The following is a 19,809-nucleotide window of genomic DNA, read 5'->3' on the forward strand; positions in this document are numbered from 1 at the left end:
TCAGCTATGATTAATCAGGAAATTGCACGATATTGGACCGGAAAATATATGGCTAGAGAAAGAGGTACATTATGCATTTTCCTAGGGCTTGTTCAACACAATATGGGCTTTTGTTCCATAGTTGCATGCGTTATGCTCATGGTTACCATGGCAGGATGTCAGATACACCGTACACCACGTCACCTGAGATTAAATGAAAGATGAAAATGCCAAGACATTTGTTTTTTTAATAGAAAATCTGTCGATTACAAAATGGAAACAATTGAAACACATTGAAAGTATATCAAAAAGTAATGGTAGAAAATGTGTTATTAAATCAATTGAATTTGATATTTTGTCATTGAGTTGTAAACATTTGGTCATAATTGGTCATTACTAGTATCCAATGTTGCCTTGAAGACACTGAAGTTTTTACTCTTAGAATTTGTATCGTATCCTACAATTCTACAGTGTAACTTAGGTTTTTAGTTCTTTGACATCGACCAAATGTTTTCCCTTCAGAGTGATGGCTCTATTAGAACAATATGAACTGCAGTTTATTGATCCATATCTTTTTTTAAATCAGCCAAATGACAAACCTTCACCACATATGGGAATGGTATTGATAGTCTGGTGAAAATCAGTAGTCTGGGCCAGAGATGACTCACAAGCCAAACAATATTAATCTCATCAGCAAATCAAAGAGAAAAAAGAAGCCAAGAGTGAAGCTACAGAGATATTTGTGGGGAAAGAGCGCCACCTAGTGAAGGCAGTTTAGAAAGGCGATGCATAGATATTGACTCTCAAATACTACTTCACCATTTATAGGTGTATTTTTGGAATTGCATATTCCAGAGATGTCAAGCAATGCCTTTGTTCATAGTGACCGGGACCTTGATCTACCACCATCATCATCTGCCACATCTTGTCCTTACTCGCACACGCACACGCACACGCACACACACACACACACACACACACACACACTTTGATTGCGCCCGGTTCAGTATCTTCCGACGCTCAGGCGGGCGTTTTCTTCCTGCACTCCACGGAGCAGAAGAGCTTGTCCTGCACGGCCATGAACCGCTCCCCCATCAGACACTTGGCACAGCCGGAGCACTGGAAGCACTGGGGCTCGGCGTGCCAGTGGTGGTCGCCGTACGACACGCGCTGGGCCTCGGGCTCCAGCAGCTGCTGGCAGGAGACGCAGCGCTGGAGCAAGAGGGAGACCGTGGGGCGTCGGGTTAGAGACTAGGAGCAGGTCATCCAGTTCAACTCAGATTCAAAGAGCTTTCAACCAGCTTCATTTGTGGTCAGGCACATACAAGCAAGGATGAATCAATTCTTAAAAGCTAAAAAAGCACTGCGGGTAGGGGTGGAGGTTTGGGTAGGGAGATTGTTAGTTGGGGGAAGGTAAATAGGTTGAAGTCTGGAGTGATGGGTTGGGCGAGATGGGGGGGCGTACTGTTTTATTGTATTCAACAGACGCATGGATTTGTTTAGTGTGGTAATGAAGTGAATATTGGCAGTGGGGAGATAAGATAGCGATAAGGGTGTCTAGCTCATCCTTAATGACTTAATGTCTGATTGACTAAGATAATGAGTAACTAACAGCGTACAGCGATATATCAGAATGACCAGCTGTAAGGCTAGGATGGCTAGATACAGAAGATCAGACCCACGAAGCTATGGTATCATAAGCGGACAGAGAGAAAACCAACAAATGCTCAGAAAGTTAAACAAGCTATCAGACCTAAATGTGTGCACATACGTAAGGGATAATGTATAAAACGTCGGTCATTATCGGGAAAATAAGCCCCAACAGGGCGAACCGGACACCAACGCAAAGCAGAGGTTTCCTGCGTCGCCCTGAAGGGGCTTATTCTTCGATAACGACCGGTGGTCTATACATTATCCCACTTATTACACGGCAACTTGCCGAAAAAATAACTTCAAACAGTGTGTCTTTTAACAATTACCATTCGTAGTGTTGATCAGCAGAGAATTAGTCCGTCAAAGACATTGACGTTGCCTAGCAACCGAATACGCTGGGGTTGACTACTTGTGGAGCGATACCATAGACGTGAATAAGAGGCAAATAAATCCACTTTCCTTGACAGCGGTCACTAAATGCTTAGCAACGGTCAATTATCAAAAAATAATTCACCGCCGGAAGTCGGGAAGGCCCATGCAAGTGAACGGAGCGTTCCACCGCTTTGAGCAGAGCCGTGTAATAAACACACACACACACACACACACGTACCACACTGTGGTTGTTCATGTAGCAGGGTTTGCAGAGCGGCTTGTCCTTCTCCATGACGTAGGTCTCCCCGGCCAGAACACAGTCGCAATTAAAGCAACAGAAGTGCTTCAAGTGCCAGTTCTGATCCTCGGCCTGTGTGTACTCGTTACTGAAGATCAGCTGTACATACACATACAAATACACAGGGAAACACAAAACACACACAAACGCATACAAATACACAGGGAAACACACACAGACACATAGAAATACACAGGGGAAACACACTCCACACACACAAATACACAAACAAACAATACACAGGGAAACACAAACACACAAGGGAAAAGAGTCAAACAATGACAGAAAATCCTTGAAAAGTAACACTTACATCTCCATCCCAGGAAAAACAATATGGAACACAACTGCAGTCAAAAATGAACCATAACCTCAAACCTAATTTCAACCTTAAAGTGATAGACAACCTGATCTAAAAACCCATCACACAGGGATGCACCAACTACACACCTAACAAATACCTTATCAGGAAAGTGTCAAAAGGTATATTAGACGGATAATCCATAGACTGCAATGACGTGAAATTGCAATGGATTTGGTCTAGCGTGATTTTCTGATGCATAATGCCCACCTTCACAACCCTTTATGACATGATCAGAAGTAAACTAAAGGTTTATGTTGTCCCCGACACCCCCTCCCCCACCTCATCACAGCCCCCACAGCGGGGCTTCTCGCTGTCGCCATAGTGACGGCCACAGTACAGCTTCCCCTTCTTCCAGAAGTAGATCATGTCCACCAGGAGCTCGCTGCACCTGCAGCAGACGAAGCAGGCCGGGTGCCACAGCTGGTCGTAGCCGGCTCGCTCAGCGTACACCGCTGGCTCGCCATGACACATGGGCAGCTGGCAGTGGCTGCACGACTGAGTGGGGGGGGGAGAGAGAGAGGGGGGGAGGATAGAATGAGATGGGGAGAGAGAGGTACACAGAGAGAGAGCGATGGGGGGGGAGAGGGGGAGAGAGGGGGGGAGGGGGGAGAGAGGGTAAGAAGGCTGATAATTGACTGAAGGTCGGTTTTATTTTTTAACTCAGAACCGATTAGAAAACATCTCGGTGGAATTCTGGGTCCGACGACTTAAGACTTATTTTGACGTGACACATTGCAATGTAATGTTCTGGAGAAAAGAAATGGATGCGCTTCAAATACATTATTGAACGTGAAATTCAGATCAATGGAGGTGTCACACCAAATTTGTACCGGGTGCCAAATTTGTACCGGGTACGTAATCCATACGTAGTCCATTCCAAACCTGCCTGGCAACAGCTGATCGCGGACGATCGCGTCGATTGACGTAGGAAGGTTCAAGAACATTCGCGGTTAAACACTCGGTTTACTACACATTAAACACAGAGGTTACTAGCTAAATTCGATTAAACAATTAAATGCAATACAAATAAAAAGTTAGGAACGCTAATAAATGTAATTTGTAAAGTTAGGGCTATCTGTCTTGTGGGCGCTCAATGAACGACTTCGCGAATGTTCTTGAACCTTCCTACGTCAATCGACGCGATCGTCCGCGATCATCTGTTGCCAGGCAGGTTTGGAATGGACTACGTATGGATTACGTACCCGGTACAAATTTGGTGTGACAGAGGCACACTCCACTGATCTGAGGAAGAGGCCGGTCGGACAGGATACTCACAAAGCTCTGCCCCGGTGCGCCCACGTCTCCTCCAGCCCCCGACCCGTAAGCTGAGGCTGCACCGGCTGGGAGCCCGTACCCTCCAGGCCCACAGCCAGCATCCCCCCCGGGGGGGCCTGGGGAGGCCCCGGGCCCCTGGGCCGGTCCTGAACCGGCCCCTGGAGCGGCAGCGCCGAACCCTCCTGGCCCCACGGGCCCCACTGGCCCTACTGGCCCTACGGACCCCACTGGCCCTACGGACCCCCCTGGCCCTATGGACCCCACTGGCCCTACGGACCCCCCTGGCCCTACGGACCCCCCTGGCCCTACGGACCCCCTTGGCCCTACGGACCCCCCTGGCCCTACGGACCCCCCTGGCCCTACGGACCCCACTGGCCCCACTGGCCCTACGGACCCCCCTGGCCCTACGGACCCCCTTGGCCCTACGGACCCCCCTGGCCCTACGGACCCCCCTGGCCCTACGGACCCCCTTGGCCCTACGGACCCCCCTGTCCCTCCTGCGGGCCTCAGCAGAGCCACCTCCTGGGGCAGCAGGATGTCGCCCATGCCCAGCGCGTCGTCCTTGTACTTGCGGACGTACTGCTCCATCAGCTTGACCTCGGCCGGGCTGAGCTCGTGGCACAGCGTGGGGTCCTGGTCGTGCTCCGGCAGCTGGACCGCCATCTGCTGCCGGCGGTACTCGGCGCCCTCTGACCCCTTCACCGGACGCTTCTCCGGGGGCAGCAGCTCGATGTAGCGCACCGCCTGGGGGGGAGAGGACTCGGGGTGAGAGGATGTTGGAACGCGGTGGTTTGGAGATACGCTCACAGACTCAACACACAGGCAGAGCCTTACCTTGAAGGCCCCATGACATGCCGCCAGGTGTGAGTGTCATTGGCCTTACAACCCATTTTGAAAATCTGCACAAGACATCCCAGCTGGGCGTGTCCACCCAGATGTATGCTGGGTAGATCAGTCTACCAGCCCACCCAGTGGACTGTGGCAAACGGTGCTCATCTATCCGTCACACATCTAGGTGATCATAAGGGGCAGATTCATACGGCTCGTAAGGCTAATCACACTCACACCTGGTGGCGTGTCCTGGGGCCTTTAGTATCGCTGAAATGTATCACACGACTTAATGCCTAACATGTGGGTAGAGAAGGAAGGAGTCAGTGATCCGAACTCTTAAGATTGGCTTATGGGATAACCATGGACCAATCATATAACAATAACAAAGTTAATGGGAAGTATAACACCCACCCACACACCCACCCACACACCCACCCACACACCCACACACACACCCACACACACACCCACACACCCACCCACACACCCACACACCCACTCTCTCTACCTCCCGCTAGTGGCAGCCCCGGGGTCTTACCATGTATTTATTGGCCCCCGGGGGCGCCCACTCGTACGTCACAGACGAGGTGCCGGCGTTCACCGGCACGGCCACGCCCTTCACCGGGGTGATGTTGACCTTGGCCGGGGGGGCGGGGGCCGGGGGTTTCCCAGACCGGCCAGGGGCGGACGAGTTGGAGGGGGAGGGCGAGGAAGAGGAGGAGGAGGAGGAGGAGCAGGAGGAGGAGGAGGCGGGCTGTACCGCGGTGCCGCCGAAGGCGGGGAGCACCAGGGAAGAGGAGGCGGGACTGAGCATGGAGACGGCCGCCATGTTGCCCCTGTAGGTGGGGACGCCGTCCGTCTTCAGCTTGGCGATGAGGCCCGTGTACTTGGTGTCCTCGAACAGCCGGCCCACCTTCTTGCTCTCCTCCGACTCCATGTGCACGTTGTGGTCGGCCAGCCCACATTTGCAGTTGCGGCAGATCTTCCTGAGGACGAGGAAGACGAGCAGAAGGGGAGGGGTGAGGTCCTGAGGTTGGAGCGGAGGTGGAGGTGGTGTTAGTCGGTGTCAGACATCCAGGGGCTTCACGGTGATAGTTTGTACCTTATTTTGTAATATCAGTTCATGACTTGTATAGTCATTGAAACCCTAACCCTTCATTTTGTGTCTATAATATTATAATATTTTAAAAAAATTTGCCGAAGGCAAAGTGAATAGTGGCTATTCCCCACTACTCATACAGCCTGAGGTGAATTATTGTTTTGGTTTATGCTACACATGAACACTCCCAAAATAAAAAAATATAACACTTTTTGCCGGGATTTATTTGTTTTTATTAGCAGTTTATTGGTTTTAATTAGCGTGATGAGACGACCGTCACGCAATATCCCGAGTTTGAGATCTCAATCATGGGATATTGCCCAATATCCCGAGATAGTGAACCAATCAAATTGCGCCATCTTAGGAGGTTCACGTGTAGCATATACTAATGCGAACTAGAGGGATGTGGCAGGGAAGCCCTTTAAAATCTTCTAGAGTCAAAAAGGAAGGGGACATTGTTGTGGGACTGTAGGCTCTCCAAGTGCTCTAACCTGCATGACTTTGGATGTGGGAGCAAACCAACGTCCCAGCCTCCATCTCACCTTTATAGACCACTCCCTCCAATTCAGTTTTCAACCACCAGGGGGCGTGCAGCTCAAAGGCCTACACCCTGTTTTGGATGTTGGACCGGTCATGACATAATACGTCATGTCTAGCAGTCTTGCAACTGCAATATTGCTAACCGATTTGCTCATTGTGGTACATGTTATGATTAATTATATTTCACTTTAGGATCATTGGGTTCGTGGTAGTGCGAGCACTTTCTGCCTCTACCATGTATGCAATTTAATTATCTTTGTAACTTTTGCAAGTATGGGCTTACCTTTAAGTCACACTTTAAAGCTGTGTTTTCTCTATTAACATGATTAAAATATGAACAAATGTTCTCCAGTTAAAACCTTTGCATTTCCATAAATGCTCAGCAACCAGGACAATATGACGGGCCACGTTGGGTAAATATAATAATTGTCTGACCATGAAATGGTCAAAAGACTATGGATTTACAATACTAATTTCAACACAATAAGAAATACATTAAGAGTGTATATAGGCCCATAGGATTATGATGAGAAGTCATGGCCTTAAATGAAAAATGATGAGGTTTGAACATTTATTGAGAGAGGGCTGTGTAGCTTTACATGTTAGGACAGGTTGTGTTATGCGTGTTGTGTTATATGAGAGAGCGAGAGAGAAACACACACACATCTGTTAGCTTTCAATCCTGCTTGCAGCAGATTTTAACCCTCCAATGCACAACCAGGTCTGGATGCATTTATCTGCCTGCTCCCCACTTCATGATTCTGGTTATATGGGTGTGAGGACTGCGATCACACATATAAAAGTACATATGTTGAGATTCAGTTCTGCTCTTTTACACAGAAAGGTAGTGTATTATGAGCTAAAAGCTGTTTAATAACCTTTCACTGTAGTCGATATGGCAAAACCCTGTATTACCTTAAAGGTCCCATGACATGCCACCAGGTGTGGTGTGATTAGCCGTTACAAGCCTTTTTGAAAATCTGTCCGTTATGACATCACAGGTGGGCGTGTCCACCCAGATGTGTGCTGGGTAGATCAGTCTACCAGCCCACCCAGTGGACTGTAGCCAACGGTGCTCATCTATCCGTCACACATCTAGGTGGACACGCAGATTTTCAAAACGGCTTGTAACGGCCAATCACACTCACGCCTGGTGGTGTGTCATGGGGCCTTTAACGTGTGTGTGCCGGTGTGCCTGAGCTCATGTGCGCGTGTACTTGTGTGTGTGACTCACCTCCAGAAGTGCAGCTCGAAGCCCTCACACTTCTCCTTGCACTTGAGGCAGGCCGCCCCGGCACCAAAGTCATGGCCCAGAGTCATCTGGGGTGGAGGAGGAGAGGAGATTAGATTAGATGAGAGACCCATTCGACCGCCCCCATGCATAAAGCTGGATTTATTCTATTATAGCCTCAGGGTCGGCGATCTTCTGTGACCCGTGCCCAGAGCCATTACTTCATATTGTAACTAAACGAACATACTAAATTAAATATTAACATAATATGGAGGCTAAATTGTACATCCTAAATATGGTTGTTTGGATGCTTGGGTAGAGATGGTTTAATAATGCAATGTAAGGTAACAGGATTGCTATCTCGCTATATAATTGCTTATAGTCTACAACACAGTAGTTCTTGGGTCTTTAGTTACTTTCTTGCGTTTGAAAAGCGACCCTGTGATTAGGCATAGTTGGAAGAGTGCAAACTACCAGATTATTCATATTGACAGTTCTTGGCGCTGCGGCCGATCCTATCCTCCAACATCTGTATCAAAACCTGCTGGGGCAGATTCTGAGCCGTCCTAACTGATCGTGACCATAAATGGTCATGTATTCCACCTCCTCCTCCCTTGTGTCTGAGGGAGTCCTTTTGACCCACATTTCGTCCACTACTGACTGAGGAATGCCTCTTATAAGAGCATGGCTCAACTTCAGACCCCCTGAACACCCAGCCCCCTCCTCCCATCTGTCAATAAAAACACAAATATACTAATTAAAAAAGCAAAGACCCAAAAACAATAACTTAAAAACTCACATTGGTTAAAAAACCAATGTGAAAATGAACAAGAAGCTCTCATCCTAAGTTTCTACCGAGACTTCGTAAAACTGTAGCAGGAACCCTTCTTTGAGGCCTGAATGAGAAATAGTAACTGTTTCTCAGCAAGGTAACTCAAAACGATGGGGTGAGATCCCTCTAAATCCTTGAAAGATGCTGGCCAGCTGCACCATTAGGTGATGAATACAAAGCCTGAGCCAACACATTCTCCACACGACAGCCATGTTATGTCATCAACCGCCCCCTCCTGCCTGCTTTTAATAGCGAGTGTAATTTAAGGCTCAGCTCTCAAGGAAGCATAAGCTATGACCAGACAGCTTTGTTGGATCATTGCCATGTCTGCGACAAAGCATTTAAAACAGGAACCACTCTGTACTCAGGAGTGGTTATACCCCACCAACTCCCCCCATGCCTATATTCTCCTTTTCATTTGCCAAAGCTTACGCTCACAGCGCCTTTGTCTGCGTCCACCGCGACACGAATCAACCGGAGTATATAATTGTATGTGCTCATAAACAGTGGTTTTAAAACCAGCACAAATCTTCTGGTGTTATTGCCACTGGCTGTTGAGTCAATACAGAAGAAAAAACCCATTAACCCTTTTAATGCAAATGTAAATGTTTGGATATCAGGAGATTGATGGGAGTCGAACCCATAACCCTTTCTGGATGTTTTGTTCTTCCACGGCAGAGTTTAAACTCCAGTCCACTCCTCAAGGCAGGAGTGGACTGTGCAATAGAAGGAGGTTGTATGGTCACTAGTAAATACAAAGAAGTTATTCACAGTGCTTCTAGTTGCCCTGAATGCCAGCAGAGTATTCTTACGATTCTTCAAGAGACAACAAAAAGGTTTTCATTGTAATGTGTATTTATTTCCAAATTGCAGCAATCTTGCACGCTGTGTATAATATACTGGTATACCGTTTTAAAAAGGACCTGCAGAGCTTGGGTTCAATGATAATGTTTAGTGTCTGAGGTCTCCAACGCCCAGAGGAGCCATGATGTACTCAGCATTGAGCTCAAAGATTGCATAAACGTCATCATATTGAGCAAACAGTGGGACAGATGAGTAAAGACCGAAAATCTGTCACAAGAGTGGGTGTATGTGTGTACGTGTATGTGAAAGTTACTGTATGTGAACGTGTGTGTGTGTTCACTCCGAGGGAAACGCATGAATACAATGTGACAACCAAACTATATCACACCCTTTTATGATTGGAAAAAAATAGGCTTATGTCTCACAAAATACGCAAACGCTATTCAGTATCCTTCTCACACTTCTTCGTAGGAAGGTGATACGCCTTTTTGTGTGCAGGAAAACAAAAGTGGCTTCTATGAAAACAACATTTGCTTTTGTTAAAACAGAACGCTGTTAAAACAAACCACGGGTTTCATATCGACCCCTAAACGCAACTGTGCCATTGAATGAAAAGCAGCGTAATCTGCACTGCAGATAATGGCAGTAAAGACGCGACTCCAGACATTCCGTTAACAGAATGGGGTAAAAAGACGCAACTGCTTTTCAAAATGTTATACCATGAAGGTGAATGGCGGTGAAACTATTTTCGATTTCAGTGTTTAACGCCACCTGCAACAACCCTGGCACCCCTCACAGGGCGTCACCGGATCCCTGTATTATTAGGTCGGTCAATGAAGGCGGAATACCCTACCTTTTTAACTTCTCTCTCGATCTCCATTCTTTCAGCTCGAGTGGACCAAACACGGCGCTTATGTCGGCGGTTCTGTCAAGAAAACATGAAATGACACAAAACTTTAGGGATGACACACAGCCCAGATCACACTCTCATTCCACTTCGGCCGTCCCGTCCGGTTCAATCTTCCTTCAACGTGGGAGGGGTGGACCACTTCCGCCATTAGCGTTCTCTCAACTCCTGGCCAATAGAAAGTTAGATAGAGACAGTGGGGGGGGGGGCACTAAAATGGAAGACAGCCAATCACCGTGTAGTAGGAGGAGTGTTCTGACGACTGAGGCCAACAAAGGCAAAGTCCAGTGGTTGACGAGTGGACACACCTATACGGAGGACCGATGTTTGGCCTTTTGGTTGCATGCACGTGGATATATTGCATTTAGGAGAAGGATCCTTTGCCTGCTATGTTAGTCCTTTTGTAGACAAAACTCATTTTTTATATTTTCTGCTCCGAGTGGATCTGTGAAGGATCGGAGACACACGCACGCGCACACGCGCGCGCGCACACACACTTAGGCAAATTAACTTACATAGTGAAGCATGTGAATAACGATAATGATCATGATAATGATGATCTTGCTGTGAGAGAGAGAGAGAGAGACTGAGAGAGAGAGAGGGAGGGAGAGAGAGAGAGGGAGGGAGGGAGAGAGAGACTGAGAGAGAGAGACTGAGAGAGAGAGAGACTGAGAGAGAGAGAGAGAGGGAGGGAGGGAGGGAGAGAGACTGAGAGAGAGAGAGAGACTGAGAGAGAGAGAGAGACAGAGAGACTGAGAGAGAGAGAGAGAGAGAGAGACTGAGAGACTGAGAGAGTGAGAGAGGGAGAGAGAGAGGTTCCCTCTTTGGCACCCTCTCGAGTGAGCAGTGACATCGCGCTCTCCGCAGTTCAGTGCGTTGTCACCATCGTGGGGAAGGAAGTCAAGCAAGTGAGCAGTGATGTGGTCCTTGACTTCCTCTCCTCATCTTGTAGTCCACTCCCTTATGAATAAACCACTGTCTCACCTTGCCATCTCAGACAATAGAGGGGGATGTAATTATTGAACTTGCCCTTGAACACATGGGCAGCTGGTATCCAGTAGTCTCTTGTTGGCCATTGCCTGGCCCGAAGCAGCAGCACTCCTCTAGGGCTTCAGCATCCCGTTGATAGATGTGCTCAAAAGTCAAAGCCTGACCACCATTTGCTAAACCCTTCAAGGTGAGCTTTTATTTTGTTATTAGCGATGCATTCATTCATTCAAAGGTCCACTGGTGAGCAGTATCAAAGTCAAGCGGTCTTATAAAGATCATGTCTGCAGTACAACATGGCTACTCTGGTCGTCTATGCAGTAAAACAGCATTTATATCATAATGATGATAAATAGAAAAGCTAAAGTAGCAAATTTATTTCTGGTGTATAAGATGAAACATAAAAAAAGAGATGCACAAAGTATGAAGCCATATTTTGTGTCCAAATGTTTTTTTTACAAGTGTTTGAGATCAGCAGCAAAAAAATATTTCCCTTCTCCTGGACTGCTAGTCCGAAAAAGCAAGCAGATGAGAAATAATCACTTCAGGCTGTCGTATCTTGTGAGGAGATTACATTGACTGGACAAAATAATGAATTGGATGACTAGATGACAAACATGCTGGACCAGAGGCCATTACAGAGTTACCCAGACACCCTGTCACCCGTGGCCATAGAGTCTCCAAGTAAGCAAAGCCTGCAATTTGGAGCAATGGGAGTTTACGTGTGTGTGTGTGTGTGTGTGTGTGTGTGTGTGTGTGTGTGTGTGTGTGTGTGGGAGAAAGGGGGGGGGGGGGGGGGGGGGGTTCAGGTCATAGGGAGAGTTAGATTTATTTTTGAATATGAACTTGACTTCCTGTGAAGTAAGAAGCAGACAGCAGGTGTGGATTAAACATCTCATATTATCTCTTGACTTTCTCCTGTTACCAAGTCTAATCAGTACTATTGCATCATTGGGGCTGCTTGTGGGGAAATATGGGCGTCGACAGGTCATATCAGCCACCTATAATGATTGCTTTGCTCAAAAAAAGGAACACGAGCAAAATGTACTTAAATAATGCCAAATAAACACATAGATAAAGAAAATAAATGACATTCAATAAAAGGCTAATATCCAGCGCTGTTTGAAAGCTCTGGCTCTATCAACAACCTGCTGTTACCCGCTTTGGCCTTATGAACACAAGGTGTTGATACCGTTTCCTGTTGTCTTTGGGTGTGACCAGTTTGAACAAGGAAACCCATCTAATGAAAAGTGTAATTTTTGGTTCAAGGCATTCAATAAAGATGGACTTTAAAACTTTAAAATTAAACTTTTAAAGTCTTTAAACTTTAACGGGACTGATACGGACACGTTTTCGAAACAGCGTCCGTGGGAACCCGAACAGCCGGGCCCCGGGTCCTCCCCCCCGAAGCCGGGCCACTACCAGGCCGTTACCACGTCAGCCTGGACCCCTGCCTCCGCCCCTCGCCCGGGGTTTAAAGCCAGGGGCCACACCAGGGGGCCCCACTCGCCTCTGCTACCATGAAGGGACTGCTCCTGCTCGCCGCACTGTCACTGGCGGTTCTCGCCAAGGATACCTTCGATGGGTGAGTGAGTGAGGGAGTGAGTGAGTGAGTGAGAGAGTGAGTGAGTGAGTGAGAGGGTGAGAGAGAGAGAGTGAGTGAGTGAGTGAGTGAGTGAGTGAGTGAGTGAGAGAGAGAGAGAGAGAGAGAGAGTGAGTGAGTGAGTGAGAGAGAGAGTGAGTGAGAGATTGAGATGGGTAAATGTGTATATTAGGGAAATTACACAATGACCTGCAACACACAAAAATAGACAAAACAGGTGCATATCAATGAAAAATATAACAGTTATACTCCAACATATGGTATGTACGCTTTCAATGTAGTAAAGCTGTGTCAATTTGCTGAAAAATACATTTTTACCAATGCCATGGGTCTTAATATTACTTAAAAGCAATTAGAAACAGTGGGTTTATGTGTGTATGTGTGTGTGTGTGTGTGTGTGTGTGTTTATTTGTATGTTTGTGTGTTCATGTGTTAATGTGTGTCTGTGTGTGTGTGCGTGCGTGCGTGTGCGTGTGTGTGTGTTCACCAGGCACCAGGTGCTGCGCATGTCGGCCAAGGATGAGTTCCAGCTCTCGGCCCTCCGGGACTTGGAAGCCCTGGATCACCTGCAGGTCTCACCCCTTCACCCCCTCACCCCTCACCCCTTCACCCCTCACCCCCTCACCCCTCACCCCTTCACCCCTCACCCCCTCACCCCTTCACCCCTCACCCCCTCACCCCTCACCCCTTCACCCCTCACCCCCTCACCCCTTCACCCCTCAAACCCTCACCCCTTCACCCCTCACCCCCTCACCCCTCACCCCTCACCCCTTCACCCCCTCACCCCCTCACCCCTTCACCCCTCACCCCCTCACCCCCTCACCCCTTCACCCCTCAAACCCTCACCCCTCACCCCTTCACCCCTCACCCCCTCACCCCTCACCCCTTCACCCCTCAAACCCTCACCCCTCACCCCTTCACCCCTCACCCCCTCACCCCTTCACCCCTCACCCCTTCACCCCTCACCCCCTCACCCCTTCACCCCTCACCCCTTCACCCCTCAAACCCTCACCCCTCACCCCTTCACCCCTCACCCCCTCACCCCTTCACCCCTCACCCCTTCACCCCTCAAACCCTCACCCCTCACCCCTTCACCCCTCACCCCTTCACCCCCTCACCCCTCAAACCCTCACCCCTTCACCCCTCACCCCTTCACCCCTTCACCCCCTCACCCCTTCACCCCCTCACCCCCCCACCCCTTCACCCCTTCACCCCCTCACCCCCCCATCCCCTCACCCCCTCACCCCCTCACCCCCTCACCCCCCCACCCCCTCACCCCTTCACCCCCTCACCCCCTCACCCCCCCACCCCCTCACCCCCTCACCCCTTCACCCCTTCACCCCCTCACCCCCCCATCCCCTCACCCCCTCACCCCCCCATCCCCTCACCCCTTCACCCCCTCACCCCCCCATCCCCTCACCCCCTCACCCCCCCATCCCCTCACCCCTTCACCCCCTCACCCCCCCATCCCCTCATCCCCTCACCCCTCACCCCTTCACCCCTTCACCCCTTCACCCCTTCACCCCCTCACCCCCCCATCCCCTCACCCCTTCACCCCTTCACCCCTTCACCCCTTCACCCCCTCACCCCCCCATCCCCTCACCCCTTCACCCCCTCACCCCTTCACCCCCCCCACCCCCTCACCCCTTCACCCCCTCACCCCCTCACCCCCCCACCCCCTCACCCCCTCACCCCTTCACCCCTTCACCCCTTCACCCCCTCACCCCTCACCCCCCCATCCCCTCACCCCTTCACCCCCTCACCCCCTCACCCCCCCACCCCCTCACCCCTTCACCCCCTCACCCCCCCATCCCCTCACCCCTTCACCCCCCCATCCCCTCACCCCTTCACCCCCTCACCCCCTCACCCCCCCACCCCCTCACCCCTTCACCCCCTCACCCCCCCATCCCCTCACCCCTTCACCCCCTCACCCCCCCATCCCCTCACCCCTTCACCCCCTCACCCCCCCATCCCCTCACCCCCTCACCCCCCCATCCCCTCACCCCTTCACCCCCTCACCCCCCCATCCCCTCATCCCCTCACCCCTCACCCCTTCACCCCTTCACCCCTTCACCCCTTCACCCCCTCACCCCCCCATCCCCTCACCCCTTCACCCCCTCACCCCCTCACCCCCCCACCCCCTCACCCCTTCACCCCCTCACCCCCCCATCCCCTCACCCCTTCACCCCCCCATCCCCTCACCCCTTCACCCCCTCACCCCCTCACCCCCCCACCCCCTCACCCCTTCACCCCCTCACCCCCCCATCCCCTCACCCCTTCACCCCCTCACCCCCCCATCCCCTCACCCCTTCACCCCCTCACCCCTCACCCCCCCACCCCCCCATCCCCTCACCCCCTCACCCCTTCACCCCCTCACCCCCTCACCCCTCACCCCCTGAACCCTCACCCCCTCACCCCTCAAACCCTCACCCCTCACCCCCTCACCCCCTCACCCCTCACCCCCTGAACCCTCACCCCCCCCCTACTCCCTCACTCGCTCGCCCACTCACCCAACCACCCACAGGGCGTTGCTTCATGCAGACAGAAACGCACTAGAGATCTGTTGTCAGCTGCTCCATCAGCCAGGTTCATGGACCGGTAGTGGGTGTGACAAAATGCTGGAGCTCTGGTTGTGGTGCTGGACAGGGGCTTTGCGGGGGGGTGTGAAGGAAGGCACAAGGTATGAGGATAGGGTTAGTTAGGTACGGAGCATGGGAGCGGCCAGACGTTGTCTGGAGCCGGTTCTATAACGAGAATAATAAAAGGAGAAAATTGTCTTTAAAAACAGTGTTTTTAAAGCCTTAAAGTAAACAATTCTCTACAGAAAATAAATAATAGGGTAAATCATTCATACACTACACACACACACACACACACACACACACACACACACACACACACACACACACACACACACACACAGACAACCACATCATCTTTTTCTGATGTTGCGGTGCGTTTTCATTTCATTGGAATTTATGACCAATCAACATACTTCCTTACCTCACCGGTTAACCCGTCCTCTTGACCTCTGACCTGTCAGCTGGACATCTGGATGGGGGTGCGTGATGTGAGCACCCCTGTGGACATCAGGGTGCCCGCCTTCAGTCTGAGCACCGTCAAGTCCCACCTGGACTACCACAAGATCCAGTACTCGGTGATGATCCAGGACCTGCAGGTAGGGACCCGCACGACCCCGCATGAGAACAGATGTGCAGCGCGGAGATAACGAGTGGACAGAGTTATGGGGTCAGAGTTGGCACAATCGGACGTAGTTGGATATGTTTCAAGGGACCTATTGGTATATTGACAGAGGAATTAAAAGTATGCCGATCAGCTATTAAAAAGCTTCTTAAAACATACATTGGGCTTATTGTCCTGAAATTTGACGAGGAGTAGGACGATGGTAGCATTATATTATTTAATATTCCTGGTGGTGACACGATTTGTTTCTGAGAAGTCAGAAACACAACTGCAGTGACTCCTTTTAACCACTAGACGTCGCCAATTACTAAACACAAAATCAAAAATGTCTTTTTTTTTCATATTGTTAATAGTTGTACTACGACTGTACTTCTGTTGATGAAACACATTTAAACGTGACGGTACGTAAAACACAAGATTCGTTTCCTTAAAGTAGTCAGAGACATATGTGCACTGTTCGTTTTCAGGTTGCGTTGGACGAGGAAGCGGAAGAGATGGACTCTGCAACACGTGATGTTGAGGCCAGAAACACTGACGCCTTCGACTACTCCAGATACCACACCCTCGAAGAGGCTCGTAACCAAATACCAGCATCAAACTCTTAACTAATTACAACATAATCAATAGTCAAGGCAATGCTACAATGCTATTAGAGTATTCTCTAATATATGATACCATAATAAAATATTTTTATTATAATAATACTAATACTAAAACTAATAATGCATGTTACACATATTATAATATGCAAAGTACATATTTTATTTTTGTTTAAAAATTGTAGTGGCATGGTTGGCGTTGAAGATATTTAATTTCACCATATACTTACAGACTTTGGTTTTCTTCAGATCTACAACTTCCAGGACATGCTGGTGAGTGAGAATCCCAACCTGGTCAGCAAGATTGTGATTGGTCGGAGCTACGAAGGCCGCCCCATCAACGTGCTGAAGGTAATCCCGCAGAATATCATCCTGACCCTTGAAATCAAACCGAGGCCGATGAAACCTTCTGTGTGACTAGGTGCGCGTTCTCACTCTGCCTCTGTCCCTCTCTGCTTGAAAGTGTTCATCTTAATAATGATAAACTCTCTCAGTTCAGCACTGGTGGGAACAGCCGCCCGGCTATCTGGCTCGACACCGGAATCCACTCCAGAGAATGGGTCACTCAGGCCAGCGGAACCTGGTTTGCCAAAAATGTATGTGAATTAACTACACACTTGGCCCCATGTGTTGCCATAGTCAACAGGACCAACAAATATACTGGTTCAAACCATGCTAGCTCAAACATGGTAGTAACAATTGTCCATGGAAAAACATAGCTTTACTATTTTCATATGATTATTTGATTTTTAATACGATGACGAAAAACGTACTGTTCAATTTCCATTCAATAATGTGACATACGCCACACTGTGGCGTGGTTGCTGAACTGTAATAGAACCACAAAAAGTCCAAATATTCCCTGGTGTGTAAATTGCCTTTATGTATGTATTGTTCAGCCCTTCATGGAGGTTAACAGGCTGACGTTCTTCTCTAATGTTAGATTGTGGATACATACGGGAAGGACCAGGCCCTCACGGCCATCCTCGACAAGATGGACATCTTCCTGGAGATTGTGACTAACCCTGATGGTTTCGCCTACACTCACTCCAAGGCAAGTAGAGCTGGGATGCTGCCACACACACACAAACACATTAACCCTAACCCTTACCCTAACCATCCTGTTTTAACAGAACCGCATGTGGCGTAAGACCAGGAAGCCCAACCCCGGCTCCTCCTGTGTGGGAGTGGATCCCAACAGGAACTGGGACTCCGGCTTCGGAGGTGGGGCCCCCTGGAGTCACCCTCGGTGCATTCACAGTTTTAAAGCAACGGCTCACATTGTTAAAACACCTAGTATAAACAACCATAGGATGTGTAGCGGTCACGATTGTTCCTACCTGAACCATGATGGGCGGCAGTAGCTCAGCAGGTACAGCAGGTTGGCCGGTTCGATCCCCGGCTCCTCCTAGCTGAGTGTCGAGGTGTCCCTGAGCAAGGCATCTAACCCTTACTGCTCCCGACGAGCCGGCTATCGCCCTGCATGGGTGACTCCGCCGTCGGTGTGAGGATGTGTGCGTGAACGGGTGGATGTCAGGCCATACTGTGAAGCGCTCAGGAATAAAGCGCTATATAAATGCAGTCCGTTTACCATTATGTTGTTCAGCAGGCCTCCCGGCCTCTCCCACCTGCCTCCCGTCATTCTGATGGTGGTTCTGATGTTTTGGCTCAGGTGCCGGCGCCAGTGGCAACCCCTGCTCCGAGACGTACCGCGGACCCAGCGCCCACTCCGAGTCTGAGGTCAAGGCCATCGTGGACTTTGTCAAGTCCCACAGCAACATGAAGGCCTTCGTCTCCATCCATTCCTACTCCCAGATGCTGCTGTACCCCTATGGCTTCACGAAGACCCCCGCCAGAGACCAGGTGGAGCTGGTGAGTTCAGGTCCCCCAGTTATCTATCTGCAGTGTTGGGGATCATGCATGTCTTGAATGAATCATGCATGTCTTAAATGAATGTTGTGGTAGTAAAGGAATCACCACTTGAATTCCTGTACTATTACTATGGAAATATATATCGCCATGCAACTGGAATGAGTTGAGGCATTTTCCAAAAGTAATCGGAAGCTCATAACATGTTGTTAAATACTTTGATCCGACAGCACAAGCTGGCCAAGGAGGCGATCACCAACCTGGCTTCACTGTACGGCACTCGCTATCGCTATGGCAGCATCATCAACACCATCTGTAAGCTCGGCCAACAACACACACACATACAGGTCTCACCACGCCTGCTAATAGTGTCACACTTTAAAGAGGTAGGAAACCTTAAAATGGTTCTGAATTAACCCTAAACCTAGGACCTTGTCCTATGAATAGCATTACTGATTATTCAGCTGGACCGTTACAAAGAGGATTATCTGGCAGCAAGCAGATGTCCAAAACATTTAAGCAGGAGTAGATCACTGTATTTATATTCAAATATTTATGTATCATTTTAGACCAAGCCAGTGGCGGTACCATTGACTGGACCTACGACCAGGGCGTCAAGTACTCCTACACCTTTGAGCTGAGAGACACCGGTCGCTACGGCTTCATCCTCCCTGCCAACCAGATCCTGCCCACCGCCAGGGAGACTTGGCTGGCCCTGATGACCATCATGGACCACACCAGCAGGAACACCTCCTAGGTGGCCTGCCAACAAATACTAGGGACAAGTCTGTGGCGCAATGCGTGTTCCTAAAACGAGGTGGAATAAAATACTAAACCTCGATCATGACTTCCCATGCATTTTTATTTAGAGGGATGTTAATCTTCACTAGTTTTACAATTTCGTTCCGCTATTTATGTAAAACATATTGAAAACATCACATTTATGTGCATTAGCCCCATCTTAATCTTGAAAAGTTAATAAAGAAAGTCAGTGGACACGACAGGTCAGTCCGTAGGCATGTTTATTTTTATTGTTCTCATCATCAGCTGTACAGTTACATTCTCATATCTCCAAGAACATGTTGACTCAATCTCAGGCAAACATTACAAGCAGTCTATAATCATTCATTCCTTGGTCTTTATACCAGAGCAGTGTTCAAAGCCAGTGAAGATCACAGGATTTTCAATGTAGGCGACGATCTTTTAAGGGAGCATCATAAACACAGCTTCTACTTCACTCAACCATTCGATGTTCCCCTCCTTGTTTACAAGACTGTAAACGCAACAGTTAATGTTCAAGGTGCCAAAGTTGTTAGACGTCTGCAATCTTAACTTTAAAAGGGGTTACCACAATGGATAGAGTTT

General features: G+C 49.3%; 2 protein-coding genes across 2 annotated transcripts; one reads left to right on the top strand and one right to left on the bottom strand.

Moving 5' to 3' along the window:
• Positions 1–213: 213 nt before the first annotated feature.
• On the bottom strand, positions 214–10,300 carry tes (testis derived transcript (3 LIM domains)). Its single transcript, XM_079743082.1, has 7 exons — positions 10,129–10,300; positions 7,643–7,728; positions 5,308–5,755; positions 4,329–4,682; positions 2,943–3,158; positions 2,243–2,401; positions 214–1,191 (listed from the first exon to the last, which is right to left on the bottom strand). The coding sequence occupies exons 1-7, from the start codon at positions 10,153–10,155 to the stop codon at positions 1,000–1,002; spliced, it is 1,482 nt and encodes a 493-aa protein (XP_079599208.1). The 5' UTR covers positions 10,156–10,300; the 3' UTR covers positions 214–999.
• A 918-nt stretch (positions 10,301–11,218) lies between these two features.
• On the top strand, positions 11,219–19,230 carry cpa5 (carboxypeptidase A5). The gene is made up of 12 exons (XM_079743718.1): positions 11,219–11,359; positions 12,532–12,754; positions 13,263–13,344; positions 15,816–15,950; positions 16,444–16,548; positions 16,825–16,926; positions 17,070–17,171; positions 17,519–17,629; positions 17,709–17,799; positions 18,248–18,447; positions 18,675–18,759; positions 19,014–19,230. Exons 2-12 carry the CDS (start codon positions 12,690–12,692, stop codon positions 19,199–19,201), a joined length of 1,266 nt encoding a protein of 421 aa, XP_079599844.1. The 5' UTR covers positions 11,219–11,359; positions 12,532–12,689; the 3' UTR covers positions 19,202–19,230.
• The last annotated feature ends 579 nt before the right edge of the window (positions 19,231–19,809 follow it).

The sequence above is a fragment of the Pollachius pollachius genome, assembly GCF_949987615.1.
Source record: "Pollachius pollachius genome assembly, chromosome: 9".
Lineage (NCBI taxonomy): Eukaryota > Metazoa > Chordata > Actinopteri > Gadiformes > Gadidae > Pollachius > Pollachius pollachius.